The sequence below is a fragment of the Orbicella franksi genome, chromosome 9, assembly GCF_964199315.1.
Source record: "Orbicella franksi chromosome 9, jaOrbFran1.1, whole genome shotgun sequence".
Classification (NCBI taxonomy): domain Eukaryota; kingdom Metazoa; phylum Cnidaria; class Anthozoa; order Scleractinia; family Merulinidae; genus Orbicella; species Orbicella franksi.
The window spans coordinates 2972236-2992300 of record NC_138153.1 but is presented as its reverse complement, the minus strand read 5'-3'; the positions used below and the strand labels follow the sequence as shown (position 1 = coordinate 2992300).

At 39.4% G+C, this 20065-nt stretch overlaps 1 protein-coding gene and 1 non-coding gene across 4 annotated transcripts in view; one reads left to right on the top strand and one right to left on the bottom strand.

Moving 5' to 3' along the window:
- Positions 1-19979, bottom strand: part of LOC145496482 (protein pigeon-like) — a 26463-nt gene extending 6484 nt beyond the window's left edge. For all 3 annotated transcript variants that reach the window (XM_081476162.1, XM_081476163.1, XM_081476164.1), the window contains exons 1-33: positions 19865-19979; positions 19648-19748; positions 17467-17523; positions 17232-17301; positions 16466-16528; positions 16265-16353; positions 16064-16142; positions 15796-15842; positions 15577-15681; positions 14900-14995; positions 14518-14567; positions 14329-14372; positions 13527-13568; positions 12614-12663; positions 11455-11521; positions 10464-10544; positions 9640-9732; positions 8785-8883; positions 8302-8383; positions 7239-7317; positions 7079-7148; positions 4696-4793; positions 4486-4563; positions 3930-3994; positions 3575-3635; positions 3149-3213; positions 2697-2743; positions 1867-1934; positions 1624-1719; positions 654-730; positions 459-553; positions 242-290; positions 69-139 (exon numbers count right to left, since the gene is read on the bottom strand). In XM_081476162.1, coding sequence (XP_081332288.1) covers positions 69-139; positions 242-290; positions 459-553; positions 654-730; positions 1624-1719; positions 1867-1934; positions 2697-2743; positions 3149-3213; positions 3575-3635; positions 3930-3994; positions 4486-4563; positions 4696-4793; positions 7079-7148; positions 7239-7317; positions 8302-8383; positions 8785-8883; positions 9640-9732; positions 10464-10544; positions 11455-11521; positions 12614-12663; positions 13527-13568; positions 14329-14372; positions 14518-14567; positions 14900-14995; positions 15577-15681; positions 15796-15842; positions 16064-16142; positions 16265-16353; positions 16466-16528; positions 17232-17301; positions 17467-17523; positions 19648-19748; positions 19865-19967 — 2437 coding nt within the window. In that variant the 5' untranslated portion in view covers positions 19968-19979. The remainder of the gene's footprint in view (positions 1-68; positions 140-241; positions 291-458; positions 554-653; positions 731-1623; positions 1720-1866; positions 1935-2696; positions 2744-3148; positions 3214-3574; positions 3636-3929; positions 3995-4485; positions 4564-4695; positions 4794-7078; positions 7149-7238; positions 7318-8301; positions 8384-8784; positions 8884-9639; positions 9733-10463; positions 10545-11454; positions 11522-12613; positions 12664-13526; positions 13569-14328; positions 14373-14517; positions 14568-14899; positions 14996-15576; positions 15682-15795; positions 15843-16063; positions 16143-16264; positions 16354-16465; positions 16529-17231; positions 17302-17466; positions 17524-19647; positions 19749-19864) is intronic.
- Positions 13158-13230, top strand: Trnat-agu (transfer RNA threonine (anticodon AGU)). The gene has a single exon. It is a non-coding gene; the product is annotated as a tRNA-Thr (tRNA).
- Positions 19980-20065: the final 86 nt, after the last annotated feature.

The following is a 20065-nucleotide window of genomic DNA, read 5'->3' as shown; positions in this document are numbered from 1 at the left end:
AATGTTCCCTCGTTCTGTATTTTTATCCCCTGTCTTTTGTATTGATATTGTAAACAGAATTCCCATACCTTCAACAAGCTGAGATATAAAACCCTTCTTCAAATATAAGACTTCATTATCCACATACTGTAAAAACATTCTACGAGGGAAAAAAAAAACAATGATGCCATTATCAATAGTTATTTGCAAAAAGAACAAAATTCAGAGTTCATAGTGATGAGTCGAAATCACGAATTTGCACCTTCTGTCCAGGCAGCGAAAACCCAGGGATGTCATAAATGTCCGAAAACCTGCAGAAAACAAAATGAGGGTACATGAACAAATATTTCCCTAATACCTTACAAACAACAAACTTGTAAACTTTAATTAGATCTGAATGGCAGGCATCGAGCTGGCTCGTTTACCATGTGTAAGAAGAAAAAAGATTTCTTTAAAACCTCTCTCCCAGAGGAACTTACCAGAAGGAAGAGGGAAGCTAAGCTCAGTAACCGCTGTACAATATCTCTCCACCAACTGGAAAAATACAACTTCGCGCATCGTGCCTCGCAATGTCCTACAACACATTAGCAAGGTGTGAAGTCAATATTCAACTGCAGTCATTGCCTTTTGTAAAGTGAAAGGTCAATTTTTACAGACCGAGATGTGAAACTTACAGCGGTAAAGTGAACGGGTTATCGGTCAACTCCAACGCTTGTTTAAACAGGCGTAACAGCTGTTCGGACTGGCGAGCCTGCCGAGAAAGAGACAATCAAATTAACGAACGAACGAACGAACGATCACCCGACCGAACGACCGATCGAACGAACGAACAAACGGAAAAGCAAAGGAGGAGCGAGCGAACGAACGAGCAAACGCGCTGTAAATCCTCAAGAAGTGCAATGGCAAAGTCAGCTTTCTTCTTTAGTTACAAGCTACCAACTGAAATTAGAAAAATAGCATATCATAGGTATCGTAAAGATGCATTTTTGTGGCAAATAAGAAAAATCTTTTCCCGTGGCTATTGCAAACCAACTTTGTTACTCTTGGTCTACCAGATATCAGTTTTGCAGGTTCAACCTTTTCAAAAAATTTCCATCTGTGGTCTTGAAATTTTTCAAAATTGTCTCGCTTTCTTTGTACGCTGATTTTCACAATTTTCCTCCGGCTGAGGAAATGTTTTTAATTTTACAGATACACGTATACAGTGGCACGACATTAGCTGATCCTTTTGTTAATTACTCTGGCCCCCTGCACACTACCCCCGAGGAATTCTAAAACGGAGGTTTCACCCTGAAAACGCATCAAATGTTTTCCGTCCAAACTACGCTGGAGGAATTTAAAAACGCAACAATCACCGTTCATTTTTTATTTGTGTTTGAGGAAAACTCAGGCAGGGAAATCACACGATTATCGTGAGGCCGTCGTTTTCGAAAAGCTCCGTTTTCAAAATGTTTTCCGTCCACCCAAAAACGAAAAGCCGGCGTTTTCAAATTCCTCCGGTTTGAAGAGCGTTTTCGAAAAGCTCCGTTTACGTGGCGGATTAGTGTGGACGGTAGGCCTAACCGCCGTACAAATAAAGCTGCGTTTTTAAAATTCCTCCGGCGTTGTGTGCACGCTGCCTCTGATAATACCAACAACACCAACCTGACACTTGACATATTCAATGGCAATATTTTGTATTTTCACTCTAGCTTCTCGCGGCAAGTGGTTCTGTAGATGAGATGCCAGTCGGTCGATAGTCTGCAATGTAAAATAAGAGCTGCATAAATACCCTGACCTTCTGCGGTCCGTAGAGCTCAATTTTGATTTTCGTCTAAAACTATCAACGCAAGGAATTTTAATTTCTGGCACTGAACAACGACGCAGAAATAAAGGTATTAGTGTTACCATGTTTTGTTTTTTGACCTCAGCCACAGATCTTTGTTCGTCAGTGGAATCCAAGAAATCTCTACTTTCTGGAAAAGAATTTGTTGCAATATTTTAAAACAGAAGTAACTAATCGTAACCCCCAAAACGTCGACAACACTTTTACGCGCGGTATGTATCGATATATCACCAGCTTGCCAGGTGTCACAAAGAAATGTACGAGGCTCCATTACGAGTTTTCGGTAACGGGATATTTCCGTAAAACATTGGCGGGATGCAAGATAAGGGGGGGGGGGGGGGGTTTAATGGGATGTTCAACAATTATTCCACGAGGACTAGTTAGATATGAGATGGTACATAGCCAACGAGGCGCGTCGCGCCGAGTGGGCTATAATCATCTCATAACCAACAAGCGCGAGTGGAATAATTGTTTTATTAAAAACGCCCCAAAATGATAGAAAACTAGACTGAAAAAAATAAAAACGCCACGAAAATTCACGCGTACGCTTACCATATTTGTACAGCATAGTATAATGGCTCATATACCATGATGGCTAAGCCAATGAAAACTCTCGAATTGCATTATCCAATGATCCAATTTTTAATAAAACTGGATATCGAATGGGAAAATCATCAACTTTCGCAATTGGAAATAACAGGATACAGGATATTCAGGACAAAAATTAACGGGATGAGGGATACTCAGACCACCGATAACGGCCCTCTATTCTGGAGGTGTACTCGCCCTATCAAAATGTTTTGTTGTTATTGTATTTGTGGTGTGGGAAACATGACGACGACGCCGACGCCGACGCCGACGCCGACGCTGACAGGACAAATTCTTTACTTACTATTGCTTCCTTGAGACGTCAATGATTCAATGCTACCTGAAAATCTTCTGCAAGAAAAAAAACAACAACATAGTTACAGTGAGAGTCTGCCTCAGAAAACATTGAGATTCTCGAGAAACAAACTGAGCCGTTTCCCTCAGAACCAACCATGAGTGTCAACTGTTCAATAATCAACAAACACTAAACATTTAAAGGAGCTCAGTCACAGTGTTTTGGGTTATTTTGGCCTATTCTGCCCACGTTCAAAATTACCTTTGAAATGAAGGAAACCTGAAAATAGTAGTTTACTAAGGTAGAAAAACACTAGAGAGATAATACTAACCCAGAACGGAACAAGGATGGTTGAGGACGGAGAAGATGAACACGGACTACAAACGACGAACTTAAAAAATTTAGGCTAAACTTTTCAAGATGCGCAAACCGTGACGTAGCTCCTTTAAACATAGCATTACCTGGAGGAGACGGAAAGTCGTCTTCGTAGCGACTGCATCAGTCCAGGGTGTGCTGCAACCTCCGGCTGCAAAGAAGATAAACATCTTTTAACAAGTAAAAGTGGTTTATATATTTGACTCTAAAGAGCAACAAGATATTCCCTCAAGGAATCTCGCGAAAACATCCGAGTCTTTCCGGTCCCTTTTGTCCAATCAGGGAAAAGCACGATCACTCGCGCCAGCACGTCACGATGACAACACGCCATGTTACTAAGTAACGTACCTCCGAAAGCAGACCCCAGACTCCCTAACCACTGACTCGGTCGAGAAGCGCACTAACTGTAAACTCTTTCGGCCAATATCTATTGCAAGACTAGGTTTAGAAAAACAAAAATTATAACAATTCAAGACAAAATGATACAAGACGTTCAAAAGACAGCCCATTACCTCCTCTTCGCTGTCACGATCTTCCTCGTAAAAATTCGTATTAGGAGCCTTTAGCTTAAACCTATAGCAACAGACAATGTAAATAAACAAAAAATCAACAACAAGTCTTGGCCTAGCATGTGACTTCAGCCGCATTGCTCCCGGCCGGTTTGACTTTTAGCGGGAGAGGGTGAAGAGAAGCAACTGTATTCGCAGGCTGCTGTTAAACGCGTGTCTGATAACATGGATTATGACAGAAAGTGGCGTAAGTCTAAATCTAGAAACAAAGCAAGGACAATGTGTATGTCGAGAGCAGAGCGTAAGAAAACACAGTGTAATCTGCGGGCATATGGCAAAAGAATTGAGTGCTGCTGACCTTGGGGGAAGCCTTTTTGTGTTTCGAAGTAAAGTCGTCCAGAAGTCTACTTGTTTCATCTTACTCTGAGAAACAATGGAAAAAATTATTGAACCAAGGAGAAGTTAATGCCTTTATCGCAAATAATGAGCCTGTCAGTAGGCTCACGTTTGGATCCAGTCCAAGGGACATTTTTCCTTCGAGTGCCGTAACCCCGATTGTCGGAGATTGGCCCATTCTATCTACTCACATCAACAAGTTGCCACCAAGAGATTATCAAGGTGAGTACCTTGATAATCTCTTGGTTACCACATATCCAGTCTGGTTACCCCGATGGTGTAGTGGATATCACGCCTGACTGGTACGTGGAGACACGCAGGTTCGAATCCTGCTCGGGACACGAATTTTTCCCTCATTGCTAAGACGTATGTCAGTATGTCGAAGGCCGCCTTCAAGCTATTTACATCTTTCTACCTTCGTTTCTAAGGCTTTCCTGGCTCAATTAGTTTCTATTCCACTTGATATAAGAAGAAACATGCACAATTTCATCATTAACAGCTTACAGCAAGTTACTAACCCTGACATTCTTAAATTCAATGGGGATGTCTCTCGCAAACGAACAAGAAATCTTGGCGATTCTTTTTCGGTTGATGTCCTAAAACAAAAAAAGAAATCACTCACAGTGGACTAACTCTGAATTGCACAATAGCTAAAAATCAGAAGTTCTTCGGTTGCCCGAGATGGTATTTACGTAACACGACAGTTTTAGCTGGAGTGTAATTCTTACCTTCTCTAGATGTCCTCTGAACGTGTCAACACAGGTAAATGGAATCAAAGTGATCGCTTCTCTCTCCAGTTCTCTACGAAACGTTCCGTAAGTTGCTCCTAGTGAGAATATCAAATGTGATCAGCGTGTAATGATCTAACCCTGACTCTAACCCTGAGAACAAGCAGCCCGTCTTTGAGCAGTTACTCACGCCCCGTCCACACTACGCCGGAGAAATTTGAAAACGCAGCTTTATTTCTACGGTTAGGCCTACCGTCCACCCTAATCCGTCACGAAAACGAAGCTTTTCGAAAACGCTCTTTGAACCGGAGGAAATTGAAAACGCCGGCTTTGCGTTTTCGTGTGGACAGAAAAAAATTTGAAACGAAGCTTTTCGTAAACGACAGCATCACGATAATCACGTGATTTCCATGACCGAGTTTTCCTCAAACACAAATCCAAAATTCCTCCGGCGTAGCGTGGACGGAAAACAAGTTTGATGCGTATTCAGAGTGAGACCTCCACTTTCAAATTCCTCCGGCGTCTGAAAGCCATACAAGCATAGAATTTTAAAGTGCACCTAGCCCCCAAATTTTTTTTTCGCTAAAACAAATCTAGACTTTATTTGAAGCATTTGGGCGAAGAAATTTTTGAATTTGGTTGAATCCTCGATTTTCTATGCCCTTTCAAAGTCGCGATTACGTGTTTCACGACCGCGTTTTAGGGAGTCTGGGGCGGCGGTACCTGATGACGTCTACCCAGGAACCAAACACAATAGCGCCTCAGTCAACTCACTGTATTTGCTCGAGAAAATAGAATGCAAAACTAATCGTTCCGATGTATTTTGGGACTAAAACGTCCAAGTTTTGTCTCAGAATCATTTCTTTTTCGTCACTGGAGTCAGAGTTAAGTTTCGATTCGGAAGGCTCCGAAATAAACTTCGATCGAGCACGTTCGACAACTGTGAACTCACTACTTAGAGCTTTGAGAGCAATTTGCAATATTTCAAGCGACGACGGGGAAGACGTCTTTGCGGACGAGCTGCTTGTATATTAGGAATGGAAAGCTAGATACGAAGTGGAGGAGCAGGCAAACGAACAGCAGGAAAGAAAACTCAAGGACTGCTTTGGATGGTAATTTCGTCAACTAAACATAAGATTCCCCCGCGTGTTTATAGCCCGTTTACATTTGTCCTTACCGAGAATGTATTTTGTCAAGGTTCTGTTAAATCTAGTTTGTGTTTTACTTTCAGTTGAATGCCTCATGTTTATAAGAGCGACGTACGTGTTGCAGTTTTCGAGACTTGATGACCTCCAAAACATTGGCTTCGATCGATTGAAAATCGTATTGTTTGGACCTGTATTTTTGAAGCTGCGGGAAGCAAGGCGGAAGGAAACATTTCATACAATTACCGATTTCACATTGTCACACGTTTTAAGTCGTAACTCCAAATAACCAATGTAAATTGTTCTCAAAGTTTGCAGTGAAACTCGTCGGATAAGCGAAAAGGATGTGTTCCCTAAGCGGTCCGCAGATAATGTTACGCGGTCATATTTTCGACGCTATTGCACAGAATCTTTGTCACACTGCTGATTTCCAAACCTTCGAAAAACTCTGTGAGTCTAACAATTTTGTTATCATGTAATTCTAGAGGATTAATCTGCGACTTTCATCTAAATCGAAAGAGAAATAAGTGTTGGTTAGCGGCGTACAGTTGCGATCTATTTACGTATCAGTATAACGCTTCTTGATCATGACCGGATCACACAACTTTGCCGGTTATGTTATAAATACTGCGGGATTGGAAGATATAGGTTGTCGGTGGTATTTCTACAAATTGCTGGTTAGCTTTAAGCAGAAAATTTATGAAAACAGCGTTCGAAAGTCTGCGGAACAAATTCCAGTGAGAGTTCTTCAATGGTTCTCACAGATTCAGTTCGCTTGTTTCGGTTCGACAAAATCAACCATCGTTTACGTCTTTATTGCACCATTAGCTGATCATCGCCAGTAAATTGTACAGTATACCTTTCTTTAAATCTGGAATATTGCTGCAACAGCCGATAGCACCTCTGGAAGGCGTTTCTGCGCACTTTTCGAATGTGTATTGCACCATCCTGAAGGAGATTAGAGGAAATGAGATATCCAACCTTCCTGGGTAGACGTCACAAGAGCCGCTGGACCCATTCTCCTCAAACTCGGTCGTGAAACAAAATGGCGGTGTTTTGGAGCTATTTTCGAGATTTCGTCGTGGCACAGAAAATCGAGGATTTAACGGAATCCAAAATTTTTTTCGCAGAACTATTTCAAATAATAAGTAGATTCGTTCTAGCGAAGAAAAATTTTTGGGGTTAGGTGCACTTTAAAGTATTTGAGAACTCTATGAAGCAAAGCTTGTCTCCCTTACCAACAAGATACTCCCGCAGAATATCTAAACACTCCGGGCTCGCCGGATCATGGCTTAGGTGCTCAAAGATCTAAGAACAAAACAGCAGTGAAAGAAAAATTTCAATGTTTATTTTGGAATTTTCAAGCTTGGCTCTGAAAGCTGTAGATAGTAACGTCACCTTTTTGATTAAATTGGAATCCCTCAAGTGAATAACAGCCAAGTGAAGTATGGCCAGCCGAGTACTCGGCATATGGGTCCTAGGAGTAAAAACAAACAAAAAATAGAACAACACAAAACGTTACAAAGAGTTTGTTCCAATTTGTACTTTAAAAAATAGTAAGGGTCTTTTTGTTTTTATTAAGTGAACTGTTAGCAATCAGGATGTTAAAATCCGCATCATGGTGATTCCCCGCACTCGGGAGCAGTTGTTACTTGGAATTCTGATTATTTGTTACTCATGTTATCATTAGATCTGCAGAAATTTTGTCTTACAATGCGATTCAGAAAGCTTGAACATTAAAATTACTCGAGGCGGGATGTTATGGTTCCGCAGGAGAGAGCAATTAAATGTGCTGGAAATAAACGGCAAACCCGAATGGTAACAATGGGTGTTTTTTGTCTGCCGTCTGATTTTTAAAAGTAGCAGCAAACTGTCAAAGTCAATCAAAGTTCTAACCGCAAAAAAGCCCCGCCCAGCGGTCAGCGTAAAATGAAGACTGTGGACTGCAGACTGCGGACCGGGGGTAAAATGCAGACTGTGGACTGCAGATTGCAGACTGCAGATCGGGGGTAAAATGCAGACTGAGGGTAACATGCAGACTGTGGACTGCAGATTGCAGATTGCAGACCGGGGGTAAAATGCAGGCTGAGGGTAAAATGCAGACTGAGGGTAAAATGCAGACTGCAGACTGCAGACTTTTTAAGTATATGGATTTATTCAGGCTAATCGTAGTGCAAGTCTGCACTCCGGTTACCTGAATATCACTCCGGTAAGCCTGAATATCACTCAGGTTAGCCAAAATAACGCTCCGATTAGCCTGTTTACGGTTAGCTCTCAAGGATGGAAATGTTAACACGATTTAGTTAAAAAGTCTGCAGTCTGCATTTACCCCTGGTCTGCAGTCTGCATTTTACCTCCGGTTCGCAGTCTACGGTCTCCGGTCCGCAGTTTGTATTTAACACTGACCGCCCCACTGAAATGAGACCGGTCTAAAGAGAGGCGTTAGGTGCTGAGGACATACCTTGCGAAAAGATCCGCCAGTACTGCCTTATCAAAGTTGTATTTAAAGGCATTACCAGACGTGCTGTCAAAGATATAAGTACCTAATGAAGGAAAAAATGAGATCAAAATAGCACGTCACGTTGACAGTAAAAGACGCAGTTTTCAGCAACTGAATTCTTACTTTTCGGGAGTATGAAGGTTTACGTCATTTTCCTTGCCCCTTTCTTTTAATTTAACTTGCCCGGCACTAACCATAGGTTACATGTTACCAGTGACATGTTTTTCCGCGATTTTCAACAACATCACACAACTTAACCTCGTTTCCACGGAACAGGAAGGACAGAACCCTGGGAACGAGGTTTAACACGTCTTCTGCAGTTCCCTGATTTCTCGCATTTTTCAACAGTTACTTCAGTAAAAAATTACCACATGACATTCACGCGACGTCTAGTTTCCGCGTTTTTGGCGATTTTGTGGGAGTTCTGTTTCATGCCATGCTGACCTGTTTGTACAGATGTAGAGAGTTCCCTATTCAAATACAACAGCAGTCGTGGCTCATCTGGACCGGAATCGTGTGAAGAAAACTTTGGAACAGCATCACCTGACAACAACAACGACAAAACACAATTTAAACTGCATCACTCAGATTCAGGAGGAAAGGTACGACATTTGTGTAATGATGCACTGGTCACTCGCAAACTTGCAATCTCATTGGCTGAGTAGCCACCTACTATAGATCATTACTATAAATCTACTAGCGTTCTATCACGAACGCCGTTCTCTGATTGGCTACGCTACTCACCATCTATTCTGTGAAAGATAGTGAGTAGCGAAGCAGTGTGCCCTTGTTAACAAAATGACGACCGCTTCTTGGCGTTTTTGGAGAGTCTGTGAAGAGGATTTAGATTAAGTTTTAAACGACTATAGATTTATACTGAAACAATAGGATTATGCGGTCTCGATTTCCATCGCGCGATAGTTGACTCCGGCGCGATAGAAATCTCGAGCTCACAATCTAATTGTTTGGTATAGTTCACCACTAAATTCTCTCCGATTCTTATTGGTTTAAATTGATCACGTGACGCGATAGTGTTCATCAGCGGAGAGACACTATCTACCCGTAGTGCCTGCCCAAGGAAAATACCGGATGGATAGTACTCATTCGTCAATTTTTTTCTGTAAAGATTGACTGATCTGCATAAAGTGACTTTTTCTTTTACAAATTTTACATTTGGCTTTCACGCTCTTTATCTAAAAAAGTTGAAAATAATTCATATGATATTTGAACTGGCGCACAGAAGAAGATTTAGTGGTGAACAATAAAGACAATAGGGTGTTTACAAATCTCAATAATTACCTTGCAAGATAATATGATGACATGGCTCAAGTTCCGTGCTACAGTTTAACAAATGCAGAAAACACCCAGGTAAAAACACCATCAAGTAGTCATCTGTGAAGAATTCAAAAATAAAGCGTAAGTTTAACTTAAGCTTTTAAGTTGAATTCCTAGAGTGAACAACACGATAAATTATTAAAAGATTTAAGAGAGATAAGACAAGAAGAAACAAGTAAGCTCAACATTAATTGCTTTAGAACCCTCCAGACACAAGCAGAAAGTAATATTCAGAAAATGACAGATGAAATACAACTTCTCGGCATCTTAGTAAGCTGGGGGGCCTCCCACGCACAGGAGTGTTCGTCGTACCTTTTATGGGTAAAAAAGGCGTTTTTGGTACCTCTTGGTGAGTTCAGCCTCAAAGGGTCCACAGCCGCGTCAGCGGAAGCTTTCACGTAGCTTTAAGGGTACTGAGCCGAAACAAATATGACTGGAGATATTGACACTCAACTTTGCGAGTAGAAGGTATTCAATGTTATCGTCTTTATCGCTATTAAAAATTATGAAAGCGTCAGTTAATGTGTTGTTTTAGAATTGGTACCTCTTAGGGGTAAAAAAATATTCAAGACACGTCTACAAAACAGGATCTTGGTACATCCTACGGGTGCTTTCAAAAAATTTCCGACGAGCACCCCTGTCCGTTTTAGAGAGTTACCACCACTGGGCTTAATTTCCCTGTGTTCCAAAAGCTGATGCTTACTAAAGGTCCATTTAAAACTTCTTGGTTTATAACAGTCTACAATAATATTCATAAAGGAAAAAAAATTCTCAAGTGGAATACTTACTGAGAGATGAAAAAAAAAGGCGATAATTTTGTAGATCTTTTGACGGTCTCACAGTTGGCAATACACAGTTCATTAAAAATCCTTTAAAGGTAAAAAACACACCTTATGAGAACAATGACAATCAAACCTGAAAAATGTAAAAACCAACAGCATTGAAAAGCTCTTGTTACAGTGTACCTATTACGTGTTTCATTTTTCCATTTAATTTGTAATAAATATTCAAGTTGATTTTGTTGTCAAGAAAAAAAAGCAAACTAAGCAAATTTCATTGTGGGATTATTTGTTAGTTTTGCTAAAATGTAAACAAAGAAAGTGTAATAAAACTGCATTTAAGGAGAGCTGTTAAAAAACTGTTATAAATTTATAAGCATGTGTAAAGATGAAGAAATATTTCTGCTCCATGGTAATGTGGAGGAACCATAGTAATGCAAGAGAAGGCTGCCTTCTGTCAACGAAACCTTTTTTAAAACTCTGAATTATCATTTTCTCGACATTTCTGTGATACACACCAGGGTTTAATTCATTTATTGTGATTGCCCAGTACTCTCTGTGAGTCATGGATCATGGAACAAAACAAGTCCAAAACCTTTCACCTATGAATGGGGGAAAGGAAAAGTCTGCATATGAGCCAAGTGGCCCATCAGGACAGAGCTTATCCCAGTTTCTGTAACATGAAGTGACTTAGAGTATTTCTAGTCCATCCTGGATGGGATGCTAGTCCATCGAAGGGTTACCCCCAGCATTAAATTTGCCAGTACCATTGATACACCTGGGCGGAGAGAGCCACTGTGAGAGTTAAGTGTCTTGCCCAAGAACACAAAACAATGAACCTGGCCAGGGCTCGAACCCGGACTGCTCGATCTGGAGTCAAGTGCACTAACCATGAGACCAGTGTGCCCATGCACGAGTCACCTAGGAATGAAACCACCATAACTCCCTGCCAGAAAAATGTTAACATTTAACTGGCCCAGCACATGGATGTAAAACTTACCATGATGTAGGACATACACAGAATATTCCAACTGAGTGGAGAGCTTTGCAGATTCTCCTGATGAACTCTGATTTGAAAAAAAAAAACTTTTTTTTTTCCATGAACAAAAACCCACCAAATTGAAAATACATTGAGAACAATATTTTTTTAAAAAAAATAAACCTCATTTGCCATGTTCACTTGGTTAGCACAACACAAGAGTTAAATCCTGAAATACATGCAAGTGAAATCAAATTTATCATTATAGCAGAGCTCCAGCAGCCCAAAGGGCCGCCAAGCGGAGCCCCATACTCATATAGGAAAAAAAAGAAAACCCATGAGTTGATATTCTTATGGTTATCATGGCTAGCGGTATTGTTTTGTGGGCACGTACGCACGACAACATGGCAGCCATACTCCAAATAATAGGTTGACAGAGACATACAGCTTTGGTTTACCGTGTACTTCTTTGATATTGGACATCCATGTTATGATCAATTGACACCTGTCAAAACAAGGTATCCGCTGACCAGTATCACGTGACCATATCGCGTGTCAAGTTTGCAGCTCATCGAGGTCACGTGTTTTTTGAAGTTGACCACTGACCAAGTGCTGGTTTTCGATTGGATCGTGGGCTTATGTCAGCTAAACTTGTTGAAAATGGGGCAGCATTGTTCAGAAGCCGCTTAACGCTAATCGAGGATTAAAAGTTAACCAAATTATAACTTTTCCTTCTATACAAATGTTTTTTGCTACTTTTTTTTGTGTATATGGTGATTATTAAAACTCAAAACAGAAGACCAAACAATATACAGAAAATCTCACTGCAAAGTTACATGAAATCAAAATTCTACGTTTTCCTGGGTTAGCTTAATCGGGCTCTGAACAACCTGGCCCAGGAGCTACGCTTTTAGGCTGGCCTCAATCTATATATTGTATTATAAGGCATGGTATACACGCAAAATGCCTGGATACAGTGCTGTATTCAGGAAAATTATGAAGAATAGAAGATATAACTTTTGTCAATAAGATATTCTAAAATTACAGTGCAAAGCAAGAAAAAATAAAAGAATGGAAAAATAATGGTAAATTAACAGAGTACAACTAAGAATCTGTATTGATCAGTACTAACTAGCTAAATATACAGTTCAACCTAACTACACAAACAAGTTAAAAATACCTTTGTTTCATCTGCAGCTATTGGATGTTGCAGACAGATGTAAAAGGAACCTTAAAATAAATATACATAATAACATCAAAACAGAAGACAAGATTAATTGATCATTGCAGTTTAAAAGTAGTTGTAAAATTAGAGCAATTATGTCTTCATATCTTTCTCCGCAGTTCAAATATATGATCTTTCATTTTTCAGTTGTATCTTCGCCATCTATTATGAATATTATATTACGAACTCACAAAATATATATTACGAACTTGCAATGTGACCAGCTCTTTAATTTGGCTCGGCAGCTCAATTGATAGAGTGTTGTATGGGTATCGCAGAGGTCATGAGTTCAAATCCCATTCAAACCTGAATTTTTTTCAAGCTTTAATTTCACAACTGCTTTAAAAGTTGAGTAATATATAACGTACTGTGATGATCATGCAATCATGTCTTTATATCTTTCTCCACAGTTCAAATATGTGATCTTTCATATATTCACTTCCATTCTTCACAATCTACGGGTATATTACGCACTCACAATGTGACAGCTCCTAATTCAGGCTTGATAGCTCAGTTGTGAGAGCACTGCACCAGTATTGCAGAGGTCATGGGTTTGAATCCCATTCAAGCCTGTATTTTTTTCAACCTTCAATTTCACAACTGCTTAAATAGTGTATATAATGTCTTGCAATGATCAATCATGTCTTAAAGTTTATATCTTTCTCCGCAGTTCAATTATGATCTTTCCTATATTCACTAGCAACATCAAAACAGATTAATTTAAATTAAGTGGCTAATATGAGATAAAGCAATCAACATACTGGTACACATTGTATTTTTCATGTCAATTGACAAATTCGCCACAACAGACACTTCCCAAAATGAGTTTCTATTGTACCAGTACTGTGTATTTATTGGATTTATTTACCTTTCCCAGGTAAAGTCACAACTTGAATGTTGACATGCTTCTCTAAAATGGCAAAAAAAACTGCTGAGTTATTGTTTCCTACCGTAAGTGTAGAAGCAAAACAAGTTTTCAACTTTCAGGTTGTACACTGTAGGAATCACTTCAAAAAGTTACTTCAGTCATTACATTGAAATTAAGGGGTGGCAAATGGTTCTTCAAAAACCTTGGTCTCGTAAATATTTTATTGAATTTCAAAGGTCTCACAATCTTGTTTTTTAGCAGTAACATGCGCCTCACAGTCAAATTTTCTTTCTCACTGTCCTGGTTTGTTTGTTTGCTTTTAGAAAAGACGTCTGAACAGCTAGAGTCTGAATGTCTTGAACTCGCCACTGAAAACACGCAATCTCCCAGGCTTGCAAAGAAAAATGCTAGACTCAGCTTCTTGCAAAGTCTCGCATTTATCATTCACCACCCCTAAATTAAGTAATGTTACAAATGTCACAAAGCTGAGTCCATGTCTTTACTTGTCAAGTGCTGGGAGCATGAAAAAGGTTTGCTTGATTTGTTTGCTTGTTACATGTACATCACCGATTAAATTACAACCAGCACTGTCTAGGATGTTTTCCCATAGTATGCTCACAAGCTCTCAACAGCTAATATGCTGAAGTAGGAAAAATCATAAATTAAAAATGTCTCAAAAATGCGAAATCAGGTCTGTAAAATAATTTGTTTCTCACATGTACATGTTCTTAAGCTTGAATATAATTATTATAGTAAGCAAACACACTAATTCTGAATAAAAATGTAAGAGAGAGAAATGCACCTGAGACAGTCTGAGCTAAGGCAACATCAAGGTACTCAGGGTAACTACAAAAATATGTAATAAATATTTTCATTAATTTTTGATAAATTGAATCAATAAATTTAACAAAGGTTTAGAAAGCATCATACATTGTTTAATATCTTAAATTAATATTAGATATTTTTCTCTTTTTTGGCTATTAAGCATTACCTTGTCGGGGAAGAGAGGTCCACATCATGAAAAGGAAGTGGGAATTTGAGCTGCCAAAAGAGATTAGAATACAATTGAAAAATACATTTAAAAAGTCATAACTAGGATAACTGTTGGGTAAAGGCAAGTAAAAAAAATGTACATGGATCAGGGAAATGGTTTTACTGTTAAAAATCAACTACTAACAGCAGTTTTTCGAAACCCCAGACCTATAAAGTTGAAGTGCACTAGCCCCATACCATGGATACCAGCTAAATCAAAGTTGTTTTTCACTTACTGGATGATGTTTCAATTTTTCTTCTGATTTAATGGTTCTCTGAAAGCTTCTGAGCAAAAAATGCTTCATGTCTTATAAGAGTGTTCAGGTCAGGTTCCAACATACCACTTTGACATGAGTGCTTCTTTCATTAAACTGATAAGCTTCAAACATCAGGTCAGACCGCACATCTTGTTCCTCATCAACATCACAACTTAGGCTCTTAAAAACAATCGAAAGGGTAAGGGTGTTAGCCTTTCAGAAATCTAAAAGCACAACAATTTAAAAGTTCACTGGAGTTACCCACTCACCCATTGGTGGGTTTGCACAACTACATGTACAAATCATGGGGTAAAGAGTTTTTTCATAGATTGCTATCTTGAAGATTAAATTATAGATTTATTTAATAACTGAACTAGTCCGTAATGAAAAGGAGAATAACTATGCGGCTTGGTTTCCTTAAAAAGTACCTTTTGTGCAATCGTTCACAGAGACGTATCAATTATTTCAACCGTGGATCAAAAAGAGTCATAGATTATTTTACATATTAATCTACTGAACAGCTTGTTTGGTCCATACTGGAGAACAATGGTCTCCTTCCTTTTTTGTTTTGCAAGTTTATGGATCCTGCCTACAGCTCAATCCATAAACCTACCAAAAACAGAACTTGACCAATATTTCTCCGATACAGACCTCGGGCTGGGTAAGTGTTGTGGCTGCACGAAAACATAAAGAAACCAAAGATTGACGCCACGTTTTTATTACGCCCCCCAACATATAATTATGGCATTTTCACAGTCTACCTTGTTCCTCGTGTAAACTAAGTAGAGCCGCTGATTTAAACTGTCCCATTGAGCCCATAGAAATTCATCTGCCACTTGTTGAGTCCTAGGTTGGCCACTCATAACCTACATATTAAACAAATTACAGTCAATTGGCAATGTGCCCTGTACACACGATAAATCAGATAGTAATTAAAATCAAATGCACAAGAATACTAATTAAAGACATTCTCAACCCACCATTCTCTTGTCAAACCTGGCCATGGGTATATGGTACAAGCCAATAGCTAGAAATACAAAAATAAAAATCAATCGAAATATATTTAATATTTAATTCAATTACCAGTTAAGTCACAGTTTCACAGCAAGTAAATTTGCAGTAAATTTCCCACAGACTTGGTTACAACACTCTATTACAAGTTTGACACATGTCCTCTACAACTTTGTTGTTTGCACCGGTCAACCTTTGACTTAATTAGTGCTAATCGATACTTAGATCAAGAGTTACCTTCTTTGTGGTGTAAGAACAGCATATGCGACTCCTTTTTGGACACACTCCCATAACCAAGGTACTCTCCATAGAGAAACTACAATTCACAAGATACATGTACCATTACATATCAAGTCTCAGTCCACCCTAATGGCTGTCAGTTCTTTACAATGTAGTTGTTGTATTATCTGACGAACAAGTAAATTGCCTCTAAATCACCTGCACTCTTTGAAAAGTGAGTCTTTCGATGTGAAGAGAAAAGATTCGATTCTGTGGATGAATCTCAGCTAGAAATGACTTATAGATGGCTATGGAAAAGAGAAAACAAAGCAGATATCATTTTAAACATAATTAATTAAGTAATATCCAGGAGAGATGTAACAAGCTAATATCAAGATAATTTCTGAATGGCAAGATCACCTGGAATATCAGAACTGGAAGAGTCGTTTACTCGTCCAAAATACCGCTCTCTGACAGTGAATGCTAAAGCAAGGTGGAACAAAAATTGTTATCAATTTGACAGTGGTGGAATACACGTGGAGAACATGTCTAGACTTTAACAGCTATGCCAGTGTCAATTAATGTCATGAAGTAGTACAACCAAATCGCAAACAAACAATCTACTATTTGATGTAGACCAACAAAACTAGTCCATCTAACTTGATTTTCAACTCAAAGTAAAGCTTCATCTATAGCACAAGGTGGCTGGGTTGCAACTTCCTCTTAATGGGATGCTAGTCCATTGCAAGTGAAAAAAGTCTGCATACCAGCCAAGTGGCCCATTGCGCTGGCACTTATCTCTGGTTTCAGTAGTATAAAGCTACTAGGAGTATGAACTACTCCCCCCTGGATGGGATGCTAGTCTATTACATGGTTACCCCCAGCATTAAATTTACCAGTGCCCACTACACAGCTGTACACTATACACTGTGGTGGAGAAAGGCACTGTGAGAGTTAAGTGTCTTGCCCAAGAACACAACACAATGTCCCTGGCCAGGGCTTGAACCCAGACTGCTCGATCTGGAGTTGAGTGCACTAACCATGAGGCCACTGCGCCTCCCACCCATTTCACATTATTCCCCAGCATTGTGTCAGGTTGACCCTGAAAGCAATTTACCAACTAGTACCCATTTATACTTTTTTTGTGGAGAGAGACATTGTGAGAGTAACTGACCAGTTGACTCACCAAGTAAAGTTCTCTCTTGGTTTACTGATGCCCCGCTAACCACGACCTCTTTGTCATGAATAAACAGGAGCTGGACAAAAAAATTCCATGATAAAATAATTCAGAAAAATGAAATGAGAAAACAGTACAGTGATCAGACTTTTATGCCAAATGGCCACTAAATATTTTACCTAAACAAACCAGTTTGGTTGGTTTTTAACTGAGATTTTTTCCTTCTAAAATGAATTACACCTACTTTAAGATGGTGTTGGGAAGGCTCATACAGTCCAAAGTAAGTCACTTTGTGTCCTGCCTTTAAAATAAGAAAGAAAATCAAGCTGAGTTAGGATGACTGTTTTAATTATGTCACACTCCACAATTCATTACAAGAAGCCTCTATGGCCTGACAGCAAGATGAGGAAGATGCTCCTTCGAGGGCATCGCTCTAGTCTAGTGAGTTCATATTATTTATTTAGTGTTTTAAGGGTAGATATCTGTATTTCCTTATGCAGGTGTTATAAATAATGATACTGGAACATTTATTTTTAAATAGAACTGAACTGGAATGTTATGTTTTTGTTCTGTAAGTAGTTTGTAAGTGTACTTGACTGTCACACCATGTTGTAAATAATTTTTGTATTTTGAAAATATAAAGCATATGCAAAAAAAATAAAACGAAAATATGGGGAATCCTTCGTGCAATTGGGAATTGTTGTTGCCTTTGTCTTGTGATCTGCAATCTTGAAAACAAACTTGAAAGTGTTTCAGTGCACTTGGCATACACTGTAACAATGTTTGTCTACCACAAGCCAGGGCTTCAGGGGATTGAAAAAAACAAACAGAGGTTGCTTTCTTGCTCCTGGACATCAAGAAAGGGGACATTGGGGGTTACGGTATTGCAGTATTGAGCTTTTTCCCATGCGGTATTTCAGTAATTTAAATCTTAACATGGGGTATCACAGTATCATCCAGCCTGGCGGTGTGCAGTTTTTCATCTTTTTGGCTGACATCCGGTATTCGCTAAAAGAAGGTCCTTCACGGTGTTGCGGTACCATTCATTTGCACTCTCCTGTCTCATGCAGATTAATAATATACTTTCCAAAACAAAACATAGTAAGTTATTAACTAAGGTAAATAAAGTAAACTATAATGGTCGATAAGTCTTTGAGACAAATTATGGTAAATGATTACGCAATTTCTGACAGTTAATCCACAATGTGATTGTTTTTGCATCCAATGACAATGAACCATTTCCATTGACTTTTCGATCTGTAAACCGGTAATTTGAGGTCTTTGCACTCTCTTCTCATGTTTTCTCGCAATGGCTGAGGCTACTCAACATGTTGACGAGGTCATTGTTGACCGTGTGGCTTTTTTTATGAAGAAGGCAAGGGGGGCAAACATTATCGCAAGAAAAATAATTTTCGATGTGCTGCTGCGAAAGGCAAAAAATGCCTTGTGAAGTTAATAGAGCTTGGGTTTGGTAAGTTTGTTTCCTTTGTTATGCAGCATGTGCGATAGCTTGACGACCCTTGACAGATTTACCTCAGGATAGCCCCACATTTAATTACGAAAACTCGTACTAGCCCAACACGTGCAAGGTTTTGTTTGTTTTCACGCATGCAAGGTAAAATATGTGAGAGTTTATAGCTGTTGGGGCAACTCATAACAAGAACTGTGAGGTTCTCATAGTTTGCCAGGAAGCCATTTAGTCCATTTTAATTAAACGTGACCATGAAAAACATGCAGAGATGTGAACAAAGTGTGGCATACGGTTATGATTACTATGATCTGTCATAGTGCAAACAAATGCAGTTTTCCTTTTGTGAAAAATGGCAAACAAGTTGAGAATAACTTCACCATCAAGCTACAGTGTACCAAAATAACCAAAATACAAGGACATATGGTACATACATACTTGAGATAAATAAACACGCTAGATGGATGGTACTTTAAGCAAGTGTTACCGATTACAAAGGGATCTAAATGCGGTATCAGTATTTCGTCGATTTTCGACACAGTATTTCAGTATTTTCCAATTTTTTTTGCGGTATTGCGACATTGGGTACCCCCCAATCTCCCCCTTATCAAGCAATGTCAAAGATATCAGTTATATACAAATCACATTATTTTTAATTCTTGGTTACACTTCTTTACTCCTCTCTCACCGCCTGTCCTGGTGGATAGAAGAAGGAAAAGGGGTGGTTGAGGCCCAAAGGGGGTACTCCTATATGTGGGTTATAAAGGTATGTGCCGCAGGATCTAGCATAGGGTTTTCGGGTTTGGGCCTAAAATTGGGTATCAAATTTCATTTGCTTCATAGTTAAATGGGGTCAGGGTTTAAGACCCTTCGTGGCACACACTTATCCAAAATTTAAGGAAGTACTCATCCACCCCAGGGGTAAAGAAAATTGTGGGGGGAGATGTCTTCTCTTACCGTTCCACTTTGCCCTGAGTCGTTCCATGATAAAATGATGGCATGATCTCTTTCCTGTCCAACTATACGAACTTGAAGCTCTTTCTTCACGGCTTCTGCATCTACAGATAGTGTGAAAAATATTCAGCTGGAAATAGTAACGATCAAGTGCAGTTTAGGAGGCTGTTGACTGTGGTTCGGTGTTTATATACTTCTTATATAAAAAGAGTTTAAATACCGTATCCTTCTTCAGCCAATCTTCCACTGTATTCTTCCCTTTCCCGTAATAAATGCGGCAGAATGTGCTCGTCGAAGCTGAGAGTTTTCTGCAGTTCCACCATTTTTGTTGTCGTACGGACATCACGTGATGTATGCCTATGCAAAATGTCGACAAATGTCCCATAACTTGTTTGGCGCAGGGTGACCGCGTGAAACCTGG